Source organism: Heterodontus francisci, chromosome 3 (assembly GCF_036365525.1).
Source record: "Heterodontus francisci isolate sHetFra1 chromosome 3, sHetFra1.hap1, whole genome shotgun sequence".
In the NCBI taxonomy this organism is placed as follows: Eukaryota; Metazoa; Chordata; class Chondrichthyes; order Heterodontiformes; family Heterodontidae; genus Heterodontus; species Heterodontus francisci.
Window position 1 is genome coordinate 36375313 of NC_090373.1, and position 21810 is coordinate 36397122.

The 21810-nt window shown below is 45.6% G+C and overlaps 1 protein-coding gene across 2 annotated transcripts in view; it reads right to left on the reverse strand.

The window, feature by feature from the left end:
- The window catches only part of fam83b (family with sequence similarity 83 member B), a 46207-nt gene that overhangs the window by 22964 nt on the left and 1433 nt on the right, over positions 1-21810 (reverse strand). For both annotated transcript variants that reach the window (XM_068017346.1, XM_068017337.1), the window contains exons 3-4: positions 21075-21568; positions 13925-14089 (exon numbers count right to left, since the gene is read on the reverse strand). In XM_068017346.1, the coding sequence (XP_067873447.1) occupies positions 13925-14089; positions 21075-21518 (609 nt within the window). In that variant the 5' untranslated portion in view covers positions 21519-21568. The remainder of the gene's footprint in view (positions 1-13924; positions 14090-21074; positions 21569-21810) is intronic.

Here is a 21810-nt window from a genome sequence, read left to right on the forward strand (position 1 = left end):
CCATCCAAGGCAAACAAGTCATCTCTGTCCAGGTATTCTGCTGAGATGCAAAGTTTATCCAGTTGTTAGTATCATTTACTGTGCTGCAAGATAGTGATGGAGTTAAGGGAGGGGAAGTTATCACTCCCTGTATGAGAGGAACTTTGTTTTACAGGTGTAGATATTGGGGTAAATTTTCTGAGATTTCATTTTACTGGCAGGGTCTAACATGCAACCCTTGGTTTATCAGGATATCTGTGGCTTCATGAATGGCTCGAAAGGCAAAATGTCTTGCATACTTGGCCCCGTTTGAGATTTGCTGAAATGAGCAGCTCAACTTTCTCACAATAAAAATACACTATGCAATCAACTAGTTCCAAAACACACAACTGGGATGAGTTTCATAAATTCTTTCTCGTCGTCATTGTTCCAGCAATGAAACACAGTATGCATTAAATGTACAGATCATTCTCTCTAACAGCTCCAACAATATGACGACACCAATTTGATGACCAAGTGCCTTATTTACATTCCTAACACTGGCTGTTCTAAATGCGTCTCTGACTCCGAGTGAGATTATCCAGCAGTCAAGAACATATGCAAATTATGGGATTTTTGTGTTGTAAGTCACTTCAGAAACTGATTACCTTCATATTATGCAGGACTGTTCAAATTAGAAGTAGTTTTCTTTGTCTTAGCAGCTGGAATTCCCCTCGATTTATGCCTTGGGGTAGATTTCCGAGCACTGAGAGCAACATGCATACAAGTTAGAAGTTACAATACAGAAATGGCCCATCTGGTCCAGCCAGTCTGTATCCGTGTTTTCCCTCCATGTGAGAAAATAGTAGACAGAGGGAAACTATTTCTTCTGGTGTGAGAGCCTAGTACGAGGTGGTATAACATTAAACTAATGCTCGGACATTCAGGGGTGAAGTCAGGAAGGACTTCCTCACACAAAGGGTAGTGGAAATCTGGAACTCCCACTCCCAAAAGGATATTGAGGCTGGGGGTCAATTGAACATTTCAAAACTGAGATTGATAGACATTTGTTAGATGAAGGTAATAAGGGTTATGGAGCCAAGGAGAATAGCTGGAGCTAAGAAACAGCACATCAGTCCTGAACTAATTGTGTGCCAGAACAGGTTCGAAGGGCTGTAAGGACCCACTCCTGTTCCTATGTTCCTATCCAATCTAATATTGAATGATGACATTGCTGGAAAAGCTGTGCCCAAGTCTTCTGCTCTTCCACAGCACTGAGACTACTTCCATTCAGAATATAACTTCTGCTGTTTCTTTTACCAAAATATACCTCATTGAACTCAGTCTACCTCCCCATCTTTTCAATATCACTTTGCAGTTTCTCTTGATCTTCTAAACAATTAATCATACCTCTTGTTTTGGTTTCACTAGTATGTCTCCCTCTAGGCCTATCTGTAAACTGTGCATGTGCAGTTGCTTAAAAATACTTGAGCGTTCCATTTTCTAGCCATGAGACTTCCCTAATTGCTGGAAAATACATCTATGGATCAGCACTGAGAAAACTGCATTCCTGGCCAGTATGGATGGAAACCTGAGCCTGCCAACAGGCAGAAAAACAGGGGCAAGCGGCAGCTCACTTTTGATAACTGGGCATTTTACATTCTAGGGAAAAGAGCACCTGTTGATGCCACTGGTTATAGCAATGGTGTACTGTACATGTAGCATGTTTGCACCTTCTCAGCTCTCTGTGTCCACTACACAGCTTCCAACAATGCAACCTGCATTCATTTCCTCTCCATGACCATCTCTGAACTTGGACATTGGTTTGCCAATGCTCCAAGCTTACTAATAGATAACTTCATCCCACCACTGAAGCCCAGTATTTAACTCAAGACCCTCTCAAATTGTCTCCTCCCTGTTTACAAGAGGGACATGCTTCTCATAATCCCTACCATATCTTTGTAACCTGAAGCCCGCTGTGTTTATTGTGTTCACATTTTGGTAGCTAAGCCTATTACTCCGAGCTTTTTTTCCTCTTGGTCCCTCTCAAGCCTTTCTCTCCTGTCTCCTCCACTTTCTGTCATCCAGTTATGCTGTCTTTTATTTCTCTCCCCTTAGGTACTTGCCCCATCCATCCCAGCACCACCCCCCATTTCTCCCACAACCCTTCCTTCTTACTCTCCTGCTGTTATCCCAAGCTTGAATCCCCTCCAATAACCTTACAGCTTCCCCCTCTGCCTCTCTTGGCATCTCCATCCCCGAGCTATGTTTGTGCTCTTCCTATTCCTCAGCTACATGCTGTGTCTTGACAATATCAGCCAAAGGCATGGGGTCAGCTCCCTTGTGTACACAGACTCCACCCAACTATCTCATCAACACCTTGATCAACCCTTCTATTGCCTCTGTGCTGTCAGCCTTGTTGTCTCACATCTGGTCTTAGATGAATTGCAATTTCCTCCAGTTAAACACTGGAAAGACTGAAATCATCATCTTTGGTTCCCGCCACAAACTCTCTAGCTTTGCCACTGATTCTACTTCCCTCTGCAGCCTTTGTCTTAGGTTGAAGCCTAGCTCCTGTGCAGCCAAATCCCTTGGGACCATTTTTATTTTGGCCTGGCAAGGGCTTCTATGGAGTGGCTTAACCTGCTCTCTTTTCCTGTCAGAAGATCAGGGCTCACATTGCTAATTCACCTTTACAGGGGTGATGTATCTGCTCCAGAAATGCAAATGATCCCATCCCTGGGATTTGGGATATAGTTGATTCCCATTGCTGTAGGTTGGACAGAATTCCACTCTACCACTCTCCAAGAGCATGATGTAAATAACTACGAATAAGAGTTTTTAAGGAGGGAGGAACAAAGTTACTTGCACCTTAAAAAAGTTTATGAAGTGATTGGCAATTATTATTACAGATTTTATATGAATGAGATTTGTACTTTAAAGTCTCATTAAGGTATATCAGTGTAAACTCAGTTATCCAGTGCTCTGAGTGGCCAGCTGCACTCAAGGGCTGAAATGTGCCCCATTCCTGCTAGACAAGTGGGCGGCGGCCAATTGCAATAATGGAAGCTATCAGGGATGGGATCATTTGCATTTCCAGCCAATCGCGTGGCATCGGATGACTCTGGAGCAGGTGCTGGCACCATATCGAACACCCTGCCAGCCCTGCTTGCATTGCTGCCTTGGACTCATTTGAAGTGCTCGCTGGTGAAGCCATTGCAGTTGTGACTCCAGACACACCTACCCCTGGAGACAGACCACACAGATGGCAGAGGCAAGACACAGGGTGGCCCCATAGTTTAGTAATGCCTCCTTGGAGATTCTCCTTCAGGCAGCAAGGGAAATTGGGAAGTTCTCTTCCCCATCGACGTCAACAGCTCCTCCTGCCTGACCAAGAAAGTCTGGATGGAGATCGCAGACGAGATCAGCAGCTATGCGATCGCCCCAACCCCCACTCCCCGAGCATGGGTACAGTGCCGCAAGAGGGTCAATGACCTCCTTCGTTTTGCCAAGGTAACTGCTCCATACCTCTCCTTTTTAGGGTTTGCATGTAGCTATGCAGGTGAAAGTGGGACATGGAGAGGGAGGCATTACAATTATACTGGCCGAGGGGGTTAGGCGTCATCTCATCCTGACAGATGCATGGCTTCATTTTGGTCACAGTTCACCCTCTTCACCTCCCTGGACAGGAGGATGAGCTATATAGAATACCCCTGTAGAGGACAATGGATTGACACTAGCAGAACTATCATGTTGATCTCTCTGCAAAGTATGACTATCTCCATCTTTCCACTTGCAGGACAAGAGGGCCCATAACAGCAGGGAGACAACCCAGATTGGCAGAGGCATCCCAGATCTTTGGCCTCTCTCAACGACGGAAGAGGATGCACTTGAAGTGGTGGGGCCCCAGGGCAGCTGGTCAAAATCTGATGGCGAGACTGGAGTCTCCGCGCAAGAGAGTGAGGATTGTCTTCCATCGACATCTAGATCATTTATGGAGACACCCTGCATGGTTGGCATGACGAGATTTGCACAGACTAACTCACATATGTTTGTGTTCTCTTATGCAGGTCAGCGTCCGCAAGAGACTCCAGCAGAAGGGGACATAATTCCACCTCTAGGGAGGATCTGCAGTCAGAGGATGCACCGTCCCATGACTCACCTGCACCTTCCACCAGCACAGATCCTGCTCAGCTGGTACTCCCGCCAGAGACCCTGCTCCCCCGCCCGAGACCCTGCTCCCCCGGCACTCCCGCCCGAGACCCTGCTCCCCCGGCACTCCCGCCTGAGACCCTGCTCCCCCGGCACTCCCGCCCGAGACCCTGCTCCCCTGGCACTCCCGCCCGAGACCCAGTCCTACCTAGCAGACCACCTGAGACCCAGTCCACCCATGCAGAGTGCACAGCACTGTAGGCCGACAATGTCCTGCACTCCCCCTTTTTCCCCCCTATGCAGTGCTGGTCCTGGCTGCCTACCCGTTGTGGCACTTGGTGCCGCCGGGAATTTGAATCTGTTTGCAAACAACCAGTGAAACACTATTAAATCAAATCACATTTATTTTCAAACTTTGCAATTTCAAAACAGCCATGACCACAAATCAAACCAAATCAAGTTGCTGAAACATTATTTTTCTGTCTCCACTCTACCACCATGTTCCTTTCTCACAAAGGGCAGCTTATACAGCTAAAAATAGGAACATAGGAACATTAAGAACAGAAGTAGGCCATTCTGCTCCTTGGGCCTGCTCTGCTGTTCAGTAAGGTCATTGCTAATTTGCACCTCATCTCCATTTTCCTACAATTGCTCCATATTACGCGATACCCTTACCTAACAAAAATCCATTATCTTTAAAAGCTCCTTTTCTCCAAGCATCTACTGACTTTGAGGAGAGTTTCAGATTGCCGCTAACGGTTGTGAGAAAAAGTGCTTCCTGACTTTGTTCTTGCACAGATTAGCTCTAATTTTCAGATTGTATCCCTTTGTTCTTGATAAACCCACCACATGAATTTGTTTATCCGTAATATCATCACCCTCTATAAAAACAAAGGTGACCGCGGTGACTGCAACAACTACCGTGGAATCTCCCTGCTCAGCATAGTGGGGAAAGTCTTTGCTCGAGTCGCTCTAAACAGGCTCCAGAAGCTGGCCGAGTGCGTCTACCCTGAGGCACAGTGTGGCTTTCGTGCAGAGAGATCGACCATTGACATGCTGTTCTCCTTTCGTCAGATACAGGAGAAATGCCGTGAACAACGATGTAAATGCCCCTCTACATTGCTCTCATTGATCTCACCAAAGCCTTTGACCTCGTCAGCAGACATGGTCTCTTCAGACTACTAGAAAAGATTGGATGCCCACCAAAGCTACTAAGTATTATCACCTCATTCCATGACGATATGAAAGGCACAATTCAACATGGCGGCACCTCATCAGAGCCCTTTCCTATCCTGAGTGGTGTGAAACAGGGCTGTGTTCTCGCACCCACACTTTTTGGGATTTTATTCTCCCTTCTGCTCTCACATGCGTTCAAGTCTTCAGAAGGAGGAAATTTCCTCCACACAAGATCAGGGGACAGGTTGTTCAACCTTGCCCATCTAAGAGCGAAGTCCAAAGTACGGAAAGTCCTCATCAGGGAACTCCTCTTTGCTGACGATGCTGCTTTAACATCTCACACTGAAGAGTGCCTGCAGAGTCTCATAGGCAGGTTTGCAGCTGCCTGCAATGAATTTGGCCTAACCATCAGCCTCAAGAAAACGAACATCATGGGGCAGGACGTCAGAAATACTCCATTCATTAATATTGGCGACCACGCTCTGGAAGTGGTTCAAGAGTTCACCTACCTAGGCTCAACTATCACCAGTAACCTGTCTCTAGATGCAGAAATCAACAAGCGCATGGGAAAGGCTTCCACTGCTATGTCCAGACTGGCCAAGAGAGTGTGGGAAAATGGCACACTGACACAGAACACAAAAGTCCGAGTGTATCAAGCCTGTGTCCTCAGTACCTTGCTCTATGGCAGCGAGGCCTGGACAATGTATGTCAGCCAAGAGCGACGTCTCAATTCATTCCATCTTCGCTGCCTCCGGAGAATACTTGGCATCAGGTGGCAGGACTGTATCTCCAACACAGAAGTCCTCACGGCGGCCAACATCCCCAGCTTATACACACTACTGTATCAGCGGCGCTTGAGATGGCTTGGCCATGTGAGCCGCATGGAAGATGGCAGGATCCCCAAAGACACATTGTACAGCGAGCTCGCCACTGGTATCAGACCCACCGGCCGTCCATGTCTCCGCTTTAAAGACGTCTGCAAACGCGACATGAAGTCCTGTGACATTGATCACAAGTCGTGGGAGTCAGTTGCCAGCGTTCGCCAGAGCTGGCAGGCAGCCATAAAGACAGGGCTAAAGTGTGGCGAGTCGAAGAGACTTAGCAGTTGGCAGGAAAAAAGACAAAAGCACAAGGGGAGAGCCAACTGTGTAACAGCCCCGACAAACAAATTTCTCTGCAGCACCTGTGGAAGAGCCTGTCACTCTAGAATTGGCCTTTACAGCCACTCCAGGCGCTGCTCCACACACCACTGACCACCTCCAGGCGCTTACCCATTGTCTCTCGAGATAAGGAGGCCAAAGAGATATAGATATAACTACCCTATCAAATCTCTAACATTTCAAACACCTCAATCACATCACCTGTCAATCTTCTGTACTCAAGGGAAGTTTATGCCAACCTGCCTTCAGAATTTAAACTGCTTAGTCTGTTATCATTTTGATGAATCTACACTGCATCCCTCCAAGACCAATACATTCAGCCTGAGGAGAGGTGCAAACAAAAATGAATGCAGTACTGCACAAAAACACCGGAACAGAAGTAGGTAATTCAGCCCCTTGTGCCTGTTCTGGCCTTCAGTTAGATCAGGGCTGATCAGTATCTTAAATCCATCTACCCGCTTTGATTCCATAACCCCAATACTCTTGCCCCCAGCAAAAATCTATCAGTTTTGAAATTTTCAGTTGAGCTAGTCTCAACAGCTTTTTGGCATAAGAGTTCCAGATTTCCACTACCATGAATAAAGTGCCTCCTGACATCACCCCTGAACGGGCTAACTCTAATGTTAAGAATATGCCTTGTTCTGGATTCATCTACCAAAGGAAATAGTTTCTACCTACCCGATCAAATCCTTTAATCAGTTGAAGCATCTCATTAGATCTTAATCTTATGCAATCATGGGAAAACAAATCCAGTCTAAGCAATGTGCCTTCATAATTTAACCCTTTTTGCTCCATTATAATCCTAGTGAATCTGCACTATATCCCCTTTAACCCCAATATATCCTTCCTGAGGTGCATGCCCAGAACTGAACGTAGTACTCCAGATGCAGGCTAATTAGAGCTTTACATAATTGTAATGTAACTTGGCCCCTTTTTATTATAGCCCTCTTGAGATAAATGCAAACATTCCATTAGCCTTTGTGATTGCTTTTGGACCTCTTTACTGGCTTTTAATGATTTGTACTCTTGGACTACCAAATCACTCTGCTCCCCTATAGTTCCTAATTTCTACCATTTAGAAAATACTCTGATTTACATTTCTTGGGTCCTAAGTGGATGAGCTCTCACTTTCCCACATTGAACGCCATCCATCATAATTTTGTCCATAATTTTGGGCTGGATTTTAAAGCCCCCCCCTCCGAGGCAGGGGCCCATAGAATTGCAACGGGAAGCAAGGGCCACAGGGCCTGTCGCCTCCCCGTTTCCAGGCGATTTTGCCAGGTGAGGGATAGGCCAATGACAGCCTTCCCTCCCAGAGGCCATTGAGGCCCTTAAGTGGGGGGAAAGTCACCCAGTAATACAAGGCACCCTCCCTGTGGGCTTGGGGGGGGGGGTGCGGTGAGGGTGGTCCCTCTTCCTTGGGCAATCTGCGGCCCACAGAGGAACCCCACCTGGAAAAACGCAACCTCCCTGGACCATCCTCGCCCTGCACTACACACCCACCCGCCATCCCCTCTCGCCAGGGCTTTCCGGACTGGCCCCTGCAACAGCACTTCACTTAACTGAGGTCTGGGGCTCCAGCGCTGGACCTGGGCCCCGAGACCTCTGCAGTGCCGGCAGTGGCCACCGCTCCCGATGATGCTGCCGATACTGCCGAGCCTCTGATTGGCCAGCAGTCCTTGGAGGCAGGATCCCCATCTTTAAAGGGACGGGGTTCCCGACGCCAACCGCTTAAGTGCTGAACAAACCAAGATCGCGCCAGGGTGGGTGGGGGGGGCATGCTCGGAAAGGCCGAGGTGCTGTTCCCCCTGCCTTTTCATCCTGGTGCTGGGAGCCCTGCCAGTGCCAGAAAATCCAGCCCAGTTAACTGTTTATACCCCTGTGCAACTTCCTGCTCCAATCTGCAGTATTTACTGTTCCTCCTAATTTAGTTGCAAACTTGGATATATGACTCACTATTCCTTCAGCCAAACTATTAATAAACAAGGTGAAAAGGTGAGGACCAAGAATAGATCCAGAACACTACATGTCACATCCCACCAATCAGAGCACATTCCCCTTAACACCACTCTGTCTCATACCTTCAAATCAATATCCAAGGTAAAAGGCCTCCTCCAATATAATGCACTCTAATTTTTGCAAATAAATTGTTTAGTGGAACCTTATTGAATGCCTTCTGGAAGTGCATATAGATAACATCTATGGGCATTCCCTAATATTCATTATTAGTGAACTCCCCAAATAATTCCAATATTCGCTATAAGCCCACTGACTCACAGCTACCCTGACCACTCTTCCTCACACCGTGCTTCCTGCAATGATTCTACTCCATTTTCTAATTTCTCCATCACATCTGGTCCAATGATGCAACCTTCCTTACGAAAGCAAGGGTATTAGGGTTATGGACCAAAGCAGGTAGATAGAATTAAGGTACAGATCAGCACTGATCTAGTTGAATGGCTGAACAGGCACAAGGGGCTGACTTGCCTATTTCTCTTCCTATCTTTCCAGGCAGTATTGCATTCATTTTTGTGCACCACATCTCAAGACCGATATATTGGTCTTGGAGGGATGCAGCGTAGATTCATCAAAATGATAACAAGAGCATTGAATTCTGAAGGCAGGTTGTCTATTTCCTCAACAGAGGACTCCCCCACATTGCGGTTAGCAGGGTCCTTGAACAGGTCTGTCCCATTTCCCGCACTTCTGCTCTCAGCCGTTCCCCTCCCTCCCAGAACCATGATTGGGTTCCCCTTGTGCTTACTTTCCACCCCACCAGAATCCGTATTCAATGGATCATCCTCTCCCATTTCCACCAGCTCCAGCGTGATGCCACACGTCTTTCCCTCCCATCTCCTGTCAGTATTCTGAAGGGGCTGTTCTCTCTGCAACACCCTGTATCCATCTTCTGTCAACCCCAATCATCCCCTCCCTTTCCAACGACACCTTTCCATGCGAGAACAGGAGGTGCAAAATCTGCCCTTTTGCCTTCTCACCGTCCAAGGCCCTAAGCACTCCTTCCAAGTGAAACTGCGATTTACTTGCAGTTCTTTCAATTTGGTATGCTGTATTCACAATGCGGTCTGATCTAACAGTTCATTCTGCAAACGTGCCCCTGAGCTTCTGGCCACCCGTCATTTTAATTCTCCACCTTGCTCCCACTCTGAACTACCTGTCCTTGGCTTCCTGCAGTGTTCCAATGAAGCTCAAAATAAGCTTGAGGAACAGCCTCTCATTTTCGGTTAGCCACTTTACAGCCTTGCGGACTCAACATTGAGTTCAACAATTTCAAATTGTAACCTCTGCTCCTATTTTATTTCCTTTTTCTTTGCTTTCAGACAAGTGTTCATGGTTTTGCCATTCGCGCAATCTGACAAGTAACTCAGTTATATCAAAACTGCCACGACCGGCTGCAGTGATTCAAGGAAGTGGCTCACCACCACCTTCTCAAGGGCAATTAGGGATGGGCAACAAATACTAGCCTTGCCTGCAACGCCCACATCTCAAGAATGAATAAATGCGAAAATAAAATTACTTCACACTCATCACAGGACAAATTGCTTTAGTAAGTTTGGTCTATTATGGCACAGGGAAGACCTGTGTAGCAGGTTACATTGTATGTTGAAATGTTATGTTGGAGCAGGACCACAGTAAACACTGGAAGCCACACTCCGGGCCCTGGACTACCCATAATCAATACAAGAGATTTACTACTATACATCATTTTGTTATTGTGAATGGGGACAAGGTCTGGGAAGTAATATGTGAGCTAGCAATGCAGTTCTTACAATTAGCCGCCTAAAACCTTTACCATCCAGCCAACAAAGCACATGATGATGCCAACTCTGGCAGAAAACAAACCCTCATCCTGATGAGGTCATTATTCCTGGAATTAAACCACTTTCAATTACAGTATCTCCTATGTTGTTATCATATTAACAACACAGCATAAAGCTGCGTGGTTTGCTGCCTGAGACTGTGTTTCACTTTCACCACTTTATCGTAGTTTGTGATAGCAATGTATGAAATAAAATACATTACTCAGATTGCTTTTATTGTGCCTTCCAAGTTTAAATGTACCTTACAATTTATCCAACATGTTTAGCAGTCTACTCTGATTACAATGTGCAGAAAAGTTGTTGATTAACAGCTTTGGCTTCCATACTGTAAATATAATGCATATGCATTATTAGCACTAGCATAGAATTTGCTGACTTATCCATGTTAAAGTTGTTTGAGGGCGTGTTTCCACTCTGATAGAATGAGCACATTTTCTTATTTTAACTGAACAAAAGAACAATCAAAACACTGAAACTCAAAAGGGACAATTGAAAGCTGGTCTGTTTTTTTGGTTAGTCAACTATTGCCTTTGCCCATGCCTCCTGGACATGTTTCAGCAGTGTCAGGCATGTCTGAAAATAAGGTAGAGCTACAACACAAAACTACAAGTTAAACAGCAAAACCAGCATCTATAGATACAAGTAAGCACTGCCACAACCAACCAATCATGTCAAAACTCTGCAGCCCTGCCACATCCAGTCACGAATGATGGTGGATGATTAAAAAAAACAATGGGAGGTGGAAGCTCCATAAACATCCCCCTCCTCAATGATGAAGGAGCTCAGCATGTGAGTGCAAATGATGAGGCTGAAGCGTTTGCAACCATCCTCAGGCAGAAGTGCCGAGTGAATATTCCTTCTTGACCTCCTCCTAAGATCCCCACCTTCACGGATGTCAATCTTCAGTCAATTTGTTTCACTCCACATGACAAGGATTGTCTGACTGCACTGGACACAACAAATTCAATGGGCCCAGAAAATATCCCAGCTTTAGTGCCAAAGGCCTATGCTCTAGAACTAGCCACACCCCTAGCCAAGCTGTTTCAATACATTTACAGTACTGGCATCTACCCAATAATGTGGAAATTTGCCCAGGTATGCTCTGTCCACAAAAAAGGACAAATCCAATCCAGCCATTTACTGCCCCATCAGTATTGTCATGCAGACCCCCACCTGCCAAGAATGAGGCATATTAATTTTGTCATTTGAACATTGATTTTAAACTGTGTTGGAGTGAGGAAATAACTTGTTAAACAGATTAGCCATGGCTGGAAAAAATATTTACATACTAACATACAGTGCTTGTGGAGACAAAGGACCAGGCCTTGACACATTCAACCCACAATGGACTTTGATCACCAGACATTGAAGGTGAGGAAGCTCACATTCCAGGATGACCGCTAAGATGGCCGAATCCACAAACAGACATGATCAAACCAGCTAGTCACATGACTAACCTGCTGGGCAACCTGAGTTTTTTTTTTAAATTGTACAGACAGTTTGAGAGAGAGAGACTGAGACTTTTTGCTCCTGGAATGAGAAGACCGTTCCTGTTTGGTTCTCCCTCTTTCTCACAGAACTCCAAACCCACTGAACCTGGGCTAAACCTCAAGCGAGAAAAGCCTCCGACATTGAACAAGGTTTAAAAATACTGGGCCCCAATGAAAAACAAAATCTACCTACAATCAAGGACTCTATAGCGAGCTCTAAGAACAGTAACAAAACCATCTTCAGATATTGCCTCAAACTTTTCCACTTTATTTCTTCTGCTCTTTTCTCTCTCTATCAGCATGGGTGTATCGCGTGTGCATGCTAGCGTGGGCGCGTCATGTATCTGTAGGTGTTAACCGAATTAGAGTTTAAGTTTAATAGGTTTAAAGAAGAAAGGTTGAAATTTAAGAAAACCTGTTTGGCTGGTTTCTTTGCCTTATAATTGGAAAGCAGTGAACAAAGATTCACCAAGGGGGAGCTAAAAACACAGTGTTTAATATTAAACCCTGTTAAGGTAAGACCAGCTGAAGGCTGAGAGGGACCCCTGGACCCCTTTCTCACCTGGTTGTAACACTATACTCTCAACCCATCAGTATTTTCTCAAGCATCAGCAAAGTGATGGAAGGTGTCATCGACAATGCTATCAAGTGGCACTTACTCAGCAATAACCTGCTCACTGATGCTCAGACTGGGTTCTGCCAAGATCACTCGGCTCCTGACTTCACTGCAGCCTAGGTCCAAACATGGTCAAAGGAACTGAATTACAGAGGTGAGGTGGTGTGATTGTTCTTAATATCAAGCAGACTTCAACCAAGTGTGGCATCAAGGAGTTCTAGAAAAACTTAAGTCAATGGGAATCAGGGGAAAACTCTCCACTGGCTGGAGCCATACCTAACACAAAGGAAGATGGTTGTGGTTGTTGAGGGTAATCACCTCAGCCCCAGGACATTGCTGCAGGAGTTCCTCAGAGTCTCAGGCCCAACCATCTTCAGCTGCTTAATTTTTATTTTATTTATTTATTTATTTATTTAGAGATACAGCACTGAAACAGGCCCTTCGACCCACCGAGTCTGTGCCGACCATCAACCACCCATTTATACTAATCCTACACTAATCCCATGTTCCTACCACATCCTCACCTGTCCCTATATTCCCCTACCACCTACCTACACTAGGGGCAATTTATAATGGTCAATTTACCTATCAACCTGCAAGTCTTTTGGCTGTGGGAGGAAACCGGAGCACCCGGCGGAAACCCACGTGGTCACAGGGAGAACTTGCAAACTCCACACAGGCAGTACCCAGAATTGAACCCGGGTCGCTGGAACTGTGAGGCTGCGGTGCTAACCACTGCGCCATCTTAGCTGACCTCCCATAATAGAATTCTCTCTGAGTGGATGTTGGCACGTGTCTATGACCCACTGCAAGCCCACAAACAATGCAATATTATAAATGTACTGGGTGGCATTTACTCCTTCATTAATAACCTTCCCTCCTTTTTGCAACTCATCAGATAACTAAACAGTTTGTATCTGCATGCAGCAATACCAAGACAAGGTCCAGACTTAGGGCTTTTAACATAAATGCTACACAGGTGCCAGGCAATGACTATCTCTCACAAGAGAGTGAATAACCACCGTCTATTCACATTCAATTAACATTACCACTACCAAATTTCCCACCATCAATGACCTAGCCATTTGAGCAGAAACCTAACTGGACTGGCCACATAAATGCAGGGCTAAGAACAGGTCAGAGGGTGGATATTCTGTGATGAGTGGCTCACCTCCTGACTTCCCAAAGCCTGTCCACCAACTACAAAGCACAGGTCAAGAATTTGATGATATGTTCTCCAATTATCTGGATGGATACAGGTGTAACAACAATCAAAAAGATTGGCAGCCCCTTTGATCGGTACCTCACTCACTATCAAAGTGCACGTGTCCATCCCGCCCCCACTGGAATACCAGGGCTGCAATGCATAGCATCTATAGCATCTCCCAAATCTGTAACCTATACCATCTAGAAGATGCATGTTTCGGGCATACTTCACAACTGCAATTCCAAAACCAGGCACCAACTTATTTCTAGGCTATATTCACTTTAGGTGAGGAAGGATTTCGGACCTCTGAATCAAGAAAGTCTTACCATCAGCCTCTGAAGGTCAACTCCTTGTTTCTCACACATACTGGTAAAGTGATTGAAGTTAGAGTCATCAAGCACTATGTAGACTGGAACTCCTCTTGCTGCAGCCTCGAGCACTTCCCTGAAGATGTCCACGTCAGTGAAAATGTCCATAACAATAGCAATGACCTGTTTGAAATTTAAAATAAAGGGAATGAGTTAGTCTTTGGCACTGGAACTGTCTTGTCCTAGATCACCTTTGCAGAAAAATGCTCTTTTGGAATACATGATGGAATTTATCCAAGGTTCTGTGTGGTTTCATTGTTATGTAATGCAGGAAAAATTAAAAATGCAAGCAAGCTGTAGGACGATGTTACTGGTGAGGCCATAATGCCTAATATTTACAGGGAGGCAGGGAGGGTGTGATGAGATCCAAAATGCCCTTAAAAACCCCACAAGGCCATGGATACTGATATTAGAGGCAGGACATCATTAATAGTTTGTAGGTCCATCTGCCACCCAGCAGCCAGCTGAATAGATAAACTGGATGATGGATGGGAGACAGGGATGGTCGTCAGCAATCGGAGGGAAAGAGAGGTGAGAGATTGTATGGGGGAGGTCAGCAAGCGGAGCTGGGCGAGGTTCGCGATCAGAGCTGGTGGTAGTTTGGCAACCGGGGCTGGTGACAGGTCACCAATTGGAGCCAGTGATAGGTTGGCAATCGGGGTGGGAGAGGCTGAAGGCATCCTTGAAGAGAAATAAGGAGTGCTGGAAAAAATACATCTTATGGAGCCAACAGCACTCACCTCCCTTTAACGGCCGAGTTTCCCGAGCTCTGGGAAACCTGTGCAGCAGCAGCAGTCAATCTTAAATCGGGTTCCCAATTACACTGTGGGAGTCTGATATAAATGTTAATTAAACATCATACTTTTCCAAGGCAGATTCAGAGGCCGCAATATCCACCACTGCAAAATGTGGACAGGCTTGTGCACAGTGTGTTGGATCGCGTTCTGTGCATTTCATTTGTTAATGCTATGCCCGAAACCCCATTTATGGTGAAGTGAGAGGAAGTCAGAAAATTCTCAGCCTAAGAACAGGCCTATTTCTATTTATCACGTTAAGATGTGGAGACCCATTGGGCTGAATTTTAAAAGCCTGCCGCTGAGCTCAAAATATGGCAGCCCGCACATGCCAAAGAGCCACTGCGATCTCAAGCGTGGTGGCTCATTTAAACAGCTGGGGTGGCCCAGCCCGGCCTGCCCCCCCCCCCCCCAAATCTCGTGCCAGGGTCAATGGCGTCAGCTGCCTGTGCAGAAGCACTGGCACCATTTTTCAAAGGACAGCCAGCCCTGCTGCCTAATTTAAATTTTTAAACACATGCCCCCTAAAGTTAATTAAATAATTCTCTAATGCCCCTTGTTCACACCCAATAATAGCTATTTGCCCTCCCCCGCCCAGAACACTTACCTTTCACATCTGACCTCCCCCCCAAACCCGCAAAGACTGCACAAAGTTTGAAGTTCAACCCTTTCCGCCATCCCCTACACCCATGATGTGTGCTTGACCCCCTCCCCACGCCGCCTTTCCCCGGACGCGGAATTGATAGCACGGGAGTGACGGCCACCGCACCGAAGATCGCGGCAGCCCCTCAAGATTGCAGGTAAGTTTATGTAAATTTATTCATTTGAATGTTGTAATTGAGATCCCGTCGCCCAGCAGCCCCGGGGTGCCGCCACAGAGCCTTGCTGCTGCTGGGAGGATCAGGCCAGGCCTTCCCGGGGTCAAGGTCCATGGTGGGCCTCTTCCGGACCCATCTTCAGGCACCCCACCACCCCCCACGGAGCCCGGTAAAATCCAGTCCATTATAACACAATACAGTGCAGCTTTACAAAAGCAGGACACTACGTCTACACAGAACTTTGGACCTAATGTTCACATAGGGTCTTCTCTCAATGAGATCACCAACACTGGAAAATAGGGCGTGGGATATAACAGCACTACAGTGCAACCTGATGCAAAGTGTGATAACATTTGGCAGAGTTCCAACCTGATCTAACTGATGGGTAGACAGGGCTGCAGTCAAATGGCTACTTCAATTTTACTATTAAAATAAAAGTGGAGTTGTCCGTACACCAAAAACAAAGCGGTTTGAACTATAGAGAAAACGCTAGTGGAACCTGTGTATTCCTAGGATCTTCGGAATTACAGCACTGAAAGAGGCCATTCAGTCCATTGAGCCTGTGCTAATTTTTCAGCAGGAGCTATCTACATCATGCCAATTTCCTGCTTTTTCCCCATATTTTTTTAGTATTTTCTTTTCAAATACTAACCCTTTTGAGGCCTCACTCACAGTATTTTTCCCCGTGCCTCCCCTTACAGAGGTCGAGAGCAGAAATGGCAAGCAACATTCGCGCCACGCAAGTGCCAGGCAATGACCATCTCCAACTAGAGAAAATCTAACCTCTCCCTTTGAGATTCAACTGCATGACCATTGCCAAATCACCCACCATCAACACCCTGGGCTTCACTATTAATTGGACCAGCCACATAAACACAGTGACTACAGCAGCAGATCAGATGTTGGGTATTCTAAGGTGAGTGACTCAACCCATGGATACCCAAACTCCTCCATCTAAAGGGCACAAGCCTGGAATGTAATGGAATACTCTACACTTGCCCGGATGAGTGCAGCTCCAACAAGAAGCTCGACAGTATCCAGGACAAAGCAGCCCGCTTGGTTGGCACCACATCCACCACTTTAAACATTCACTCCCTCCAACACCGTTGCACAGTGGGTGCAGCGTATACCATCAACAAGATGTACTGCAGCAACTCGCCAAGGCTCCTTCAACAGCACCTTCCAAGCCCATGCCCTCTACCACCTAGAAGGACGAGAACAGCATGCACACATGGGAACATCACCATCTGCAAGTTCCACTCCAAGTCACACACCATCCTGACCTAGAATATGAACAGTTTTTCATTGTCACGGAGTCAAAATCCTGGAATTCCCTTCCTAACAGCACTGTGGGTGTACCTACACCAAATGGACTGCAGCAGTTCAAGAAAGTGGCCTACCACCACCTCAAGGGCAATTAGAGATGACCAATAAATGCTGGCCTAGCCAGTGACACCCACATCCTATGAATGAATATATAAAAAAAAAAGAGTGCTATGCCTTTCCAAGTTGTAATGTGCTCAAATTTGGTGCATTGAGTCTCAAGAATGGCAAAAGTCACATAAAAGGTGGAGGCCCATTTCCAGGCAGGGCCTGGCTCTGCAAATTGATTGTCACAACACAGGTGTCTGGAGTTGTGTGCATGGCAGCCACCCTCAGGGCCTTCTATCTACTGCCGGAGAAGGCCTCAAGGCCCAAGAAAAGGACACTGCAAACTTACTTTGGGGGTCCTTACACGTCAATGCTGGGCCACCTCAAACCATCTGATGTCAGCATCATTTACATCCCGAGAAGCAGATAAGCAAACAATTCTTTGGCCATACCTCCTCCCACATTCAGAAGCAACTCCAGACTAGAAAATGAGTGTAAGTATTCAAATTCCAATATTAATAGATTGGTTCAGAATTCCACTTTTTAATTACTTTTTTTGAAAATATCCATTCCAAGGATGATTCAGCGAGTTTATCCAGTGACTAGCTGAGCCTTACAGGTCACAAGTTCCATCCTTGCTATGTGTTGAATTAACTGATCCCAGCCGAGGAAGCATTAGTCTTAATGCTCCTGCATTAGAAAAACCGGCCAAGGTTCCTACTCCTGATCATCAACCAGTAACCCCTGTTGGATGTGTGGACATTAAGGGAGATCCGGATTTGGTTTGGCTGTGATGTCTGAACAGCCTGCAGAAAATCACCATTAAGGCTCCAGATGAAGACTAGAGTTGGAGCGAGGCACCAGAGACTCCAAAACAATGGATCCCCTTCCCAGTTAAGACTTTCAAAAGAGGGCAGAAAATTTGGTGGGAGAAAAAACCCTTTCAATTTTCCACCTTTCTGTCTAAATGTGAAGCTGATGCTAAGGCAAAGTCACCTTTGCCACCTTGCTCAAAACCCATGTATGAATATTGACATCTCTTTTTGTTGTGCAGAGGAGGGAGGGACACATCACAGCCAAGCCTGATTCTATCCTCACTTTACAGCAGGAGTCTCTGGTTAATAAGCAGCATGGGAATTGTTGATTAGACTCCTCCCTCCCTAGTCAAGGATCATTCAGTCTATTTGCAGTACCTCTACTACCATTCTAGTAGAATCTGTAGAAAATAGGCATTTGGCTTTATCCCACAAAGAATCAGACTTCTTTTCAAACAAGATGCGAGTGGTGGTATTCAGCTGCATTCATTCCTGAATTGTGTTATTCAGCTGTTGGATCAAGGCAGGAGAGGAAGAAATGTGGCCGAGTGTAGTGATACAGGACAGGCACTGTGGCATAAGATTCAAACGGACCCTCATGAAATACTTGCTTACACAGTTGAAGTGTGAGGGCAATTTGTTTGGCATCACAACTGGCAGAATTCTTTTTAAAAACTGGACTTCTTCTAGTCCTGATCGACGCCACTTTTTAAAAAAGGGAAGCAAGTACAGATGTCAACTACTGTTGGCTTGGCCTCCATTAAGGTAATATTTATATACTGGTTACAAGGCACTATCATCTGTATGGGTGTCCAGAAGAAAGAGAGGTGGTGAATAATACTGAAGAGATCAGGTGGTGCAGATACTGCACTGCTTACAACTCCCCTCTTGTGGTATTTGTACAGTAAGGCATCAGGTATTGATGTACTTTAACTTAAATCCTGACAAGAGTACACAAGGAAATAAATAATAATGAAAAGAATTGCATTCAGTAATGTCTTTTTAAAAAACCATGGAACAGACTCAAGGGGCTGAATGGCCTACTCCTGCTCCTATTTTCTACATTCCTATTTGGCCAACACTACACTTTGGAGCAACATCACTTTTTACTTTTATTCGCTATTAGTGAAATACTTCTCCACCTCCCAGTAACAGCAAGTGCGGGATAGCGACTTACTGTCTTCCTTGTGGGCAGCTCCTGTCGAGGTTCATGGAAGAGGGGAATGGGATTTGGGAATGCGCGCAGCATTGCTGAGTGCCCTCACCAGCTGAAACACTGCCAGCCTTACTTCTGCCAGCCCCCAAACACATAGTTTTCTGCCCAGACAAAAATGGCTACAATCTGGTCTCTGTCTTCATTAACACAGGCCTCCAGCCATTTAGGGAGGCTAATTTTTTTTTAAATAAGGTTAGTGGAACTCCAGTCATCATGTAAAATCACAGGATTTCACCTGGGTGTCTTGGGACGTTTCACTACATTTAAGGTGCTATATGAATGCAAGGTTTTGTTGTTGTCTGTCCCTTACTTGTCTCTGTATTGTCCCTGTTGCTGCTTTTTTTGTCTGCCTCTGCTGCGTGTGTTTTTATTCTCTTCCTTGCTACTTGTTTATCCTTGTTCCTTTCTGTTTGCTTTTGGATATGGAGGTGATGCATGATGAGGTGTTATGTGAAAGGAAGATGGCAAGATGATACAAGCTGCTATTATTGGTCATGGGTGTGCTGGGTAAGGGAATGATTGAGATAGAATAATAGGTCGGCAGATTGTGGTTGTGGCAGGGTTTGGGTGTGGTGAAGGACCAGGTCCTAGATGCAGATTGGTTTTCGGGTAGTTGGGTATAGGGTAGGTACGGGTAGCTATCCAGCCAAGGTACAGAGTCGCTGAGGTAGGAAATGTGAAGAAAGTGGAGTTACAGTCCCTTTCTTCACGTTGTCTATTCACACATCTTGATATCCTGTTTCACCCTTTGAAGACCTCCTCGCTCATCCTCACAAGGGACATTACAATCATCAGCTGAGGAGAATGTTCTGTTTGCTATGTTAAGCACCCACTCTCAGCTCTCCATCAGGAGAAGGATATCAAGGTATAAGTAGGACCATTTATTTAAAAGATTAAAATTAAACAATCCTTACAGCTGTGCCTCATAACTGGCAGTGCAATTTTAACTCTCCCCTGTCAGTGGAAAATGGGCAGGGGAGCAGTTAAAACAGAATGGCTGCATTTGTTCCATTGACATCATCGGAGATTAAAATTGGGAGGGATTTAAAATGAGCTGCTGACTCGCTATTAGCTGTTTCGCACAAAGTCATGATCTACTGTGTTGTTTAGTGGCAGATGAGGAACCTGCAGGACTTCGATAGCAGCCTCAATAATAAATGCAAACTAAGAGGTTTTATGACATATCCAGGATCATGATGGAATTTTAACCTGGTCCCGAGTGAGGTGCTCACCCTGGTTGACTTTACAAACAGCAAGACCTTTGCAACAACATCCCCGCTGCTCCCCTTGCTGCTGGCGGTTGCCTGAAGGCCACCTGAGCTTCGCCTCCCCCCCCCTCCCCCAGCCAGCTGCCACTTTCCACCGGAAATGGCTGAGCGGCAGCATTCAAGTGAGGCCTGGCAGCTAAACCTGCCAGGACTCCAAGAAAGACTCCCGAGCAGGGTTGTCACCAGCTCTCCACCAGCTTCCTGCTGGGGAATGAACATCGGCCCTCAAACGTTTCACATGTGGAGCTGCTTGTCATGACTGCAAAGACACCAATCACAACAACTGTGCAATTTTGTTCCTTTTTATAAAAATTGCAAATCTGAGCCAAAGATTCAGATGTGATTTGGGCTAATCTGCAGTTGGAATCTTGGAAAGAATGATACAGCAGAGAAGGAGGCTATTCAGCCCATTGTGCCTGCCCCAGCTCTTAGTCCCACTCTCTTATTTCCGCTCCCCCCCCCCCTCCCAGGGTCCTGCAAATCTTTCCTCAAAAATATACAATATTTCCAATTCTCTTTTGAATGTTACTATTAAATCTGCTTCCACCACCCTTTCAGGCAGTGCATTTCAGGTTATAACAACTTGCTGCCTCAAAAAACCTCCTTCTGCCAATGATCTTAAATCTGTCTCTTCTGGTTATCGGCCAATGGAAACAGTTTATTCTTATTTACTCCATTGAAACCCTTACTGCTAAGTTTGGAATGTTTCAGCCAAAGCCCATTATCTTAGCACTAACCTTGTCACAGCTATCAGTTCTTGCTTCCAAAGGAACATATCCCTTAATTTGGGTGTAATATTTATTTTACAATTAAATTATGCTCATACCTGCCGTCCATTCTTTATTAGTTTCCTGACTATCTCCTTGATTGTAGGTAAGTTATCACGAGGTGGATGAAAACGTAGTTCAATGTTGGTTTGTGTCTCCAAGCCTCTTACAACACAAGGCCATCCCAAGTCTAAATCTGGAGCCTCTGTATCAGACTGAACAGGCCAGTAGGTGCCAGAGGAGGCGCCATCTTTATCATCTTCCGAAGTATCGGCAGTGATAGATGGAGACAATTTTCTCACGTTGTCCTTAATGAAATGAAGCTCTTCCTCAGCCAGGAACTCACTCAGTCCTTCCTTTGCGATAAATTCTTCATAGGCAGAAATACCTCCATCTGCTAATGTATCGATAGCTATACGGTACCATTCCTTATAGTGAGGTTCAACATAATCCTTAGATTTGAATTCATCACCCAAGGAAGAGATACAGGAAGATAAGTTCATGTTGGCAGAATTTAATATTAAATGTTAGCCAGGATTGAAGTTTGTACCTACTGGGGGAAGAAAAAAAAAGTATGATGATTCTAAACAGCAGGGAATACTAAAGAGAAGCATGTACAGTGGAAACCTCTTATAATGAAAACCCTTATAAAATTCTTTATAACAATGAACTTTTTTCCTCTGGTTTTACCAGAAATAAATTATTACAGTGAAGTGACAATTATTAAGCACCAACTTTCACACCCAACCTAACAAACTTGCCTGCTCTCAGGTGTTTAAAAACTCTCTTGTTAAA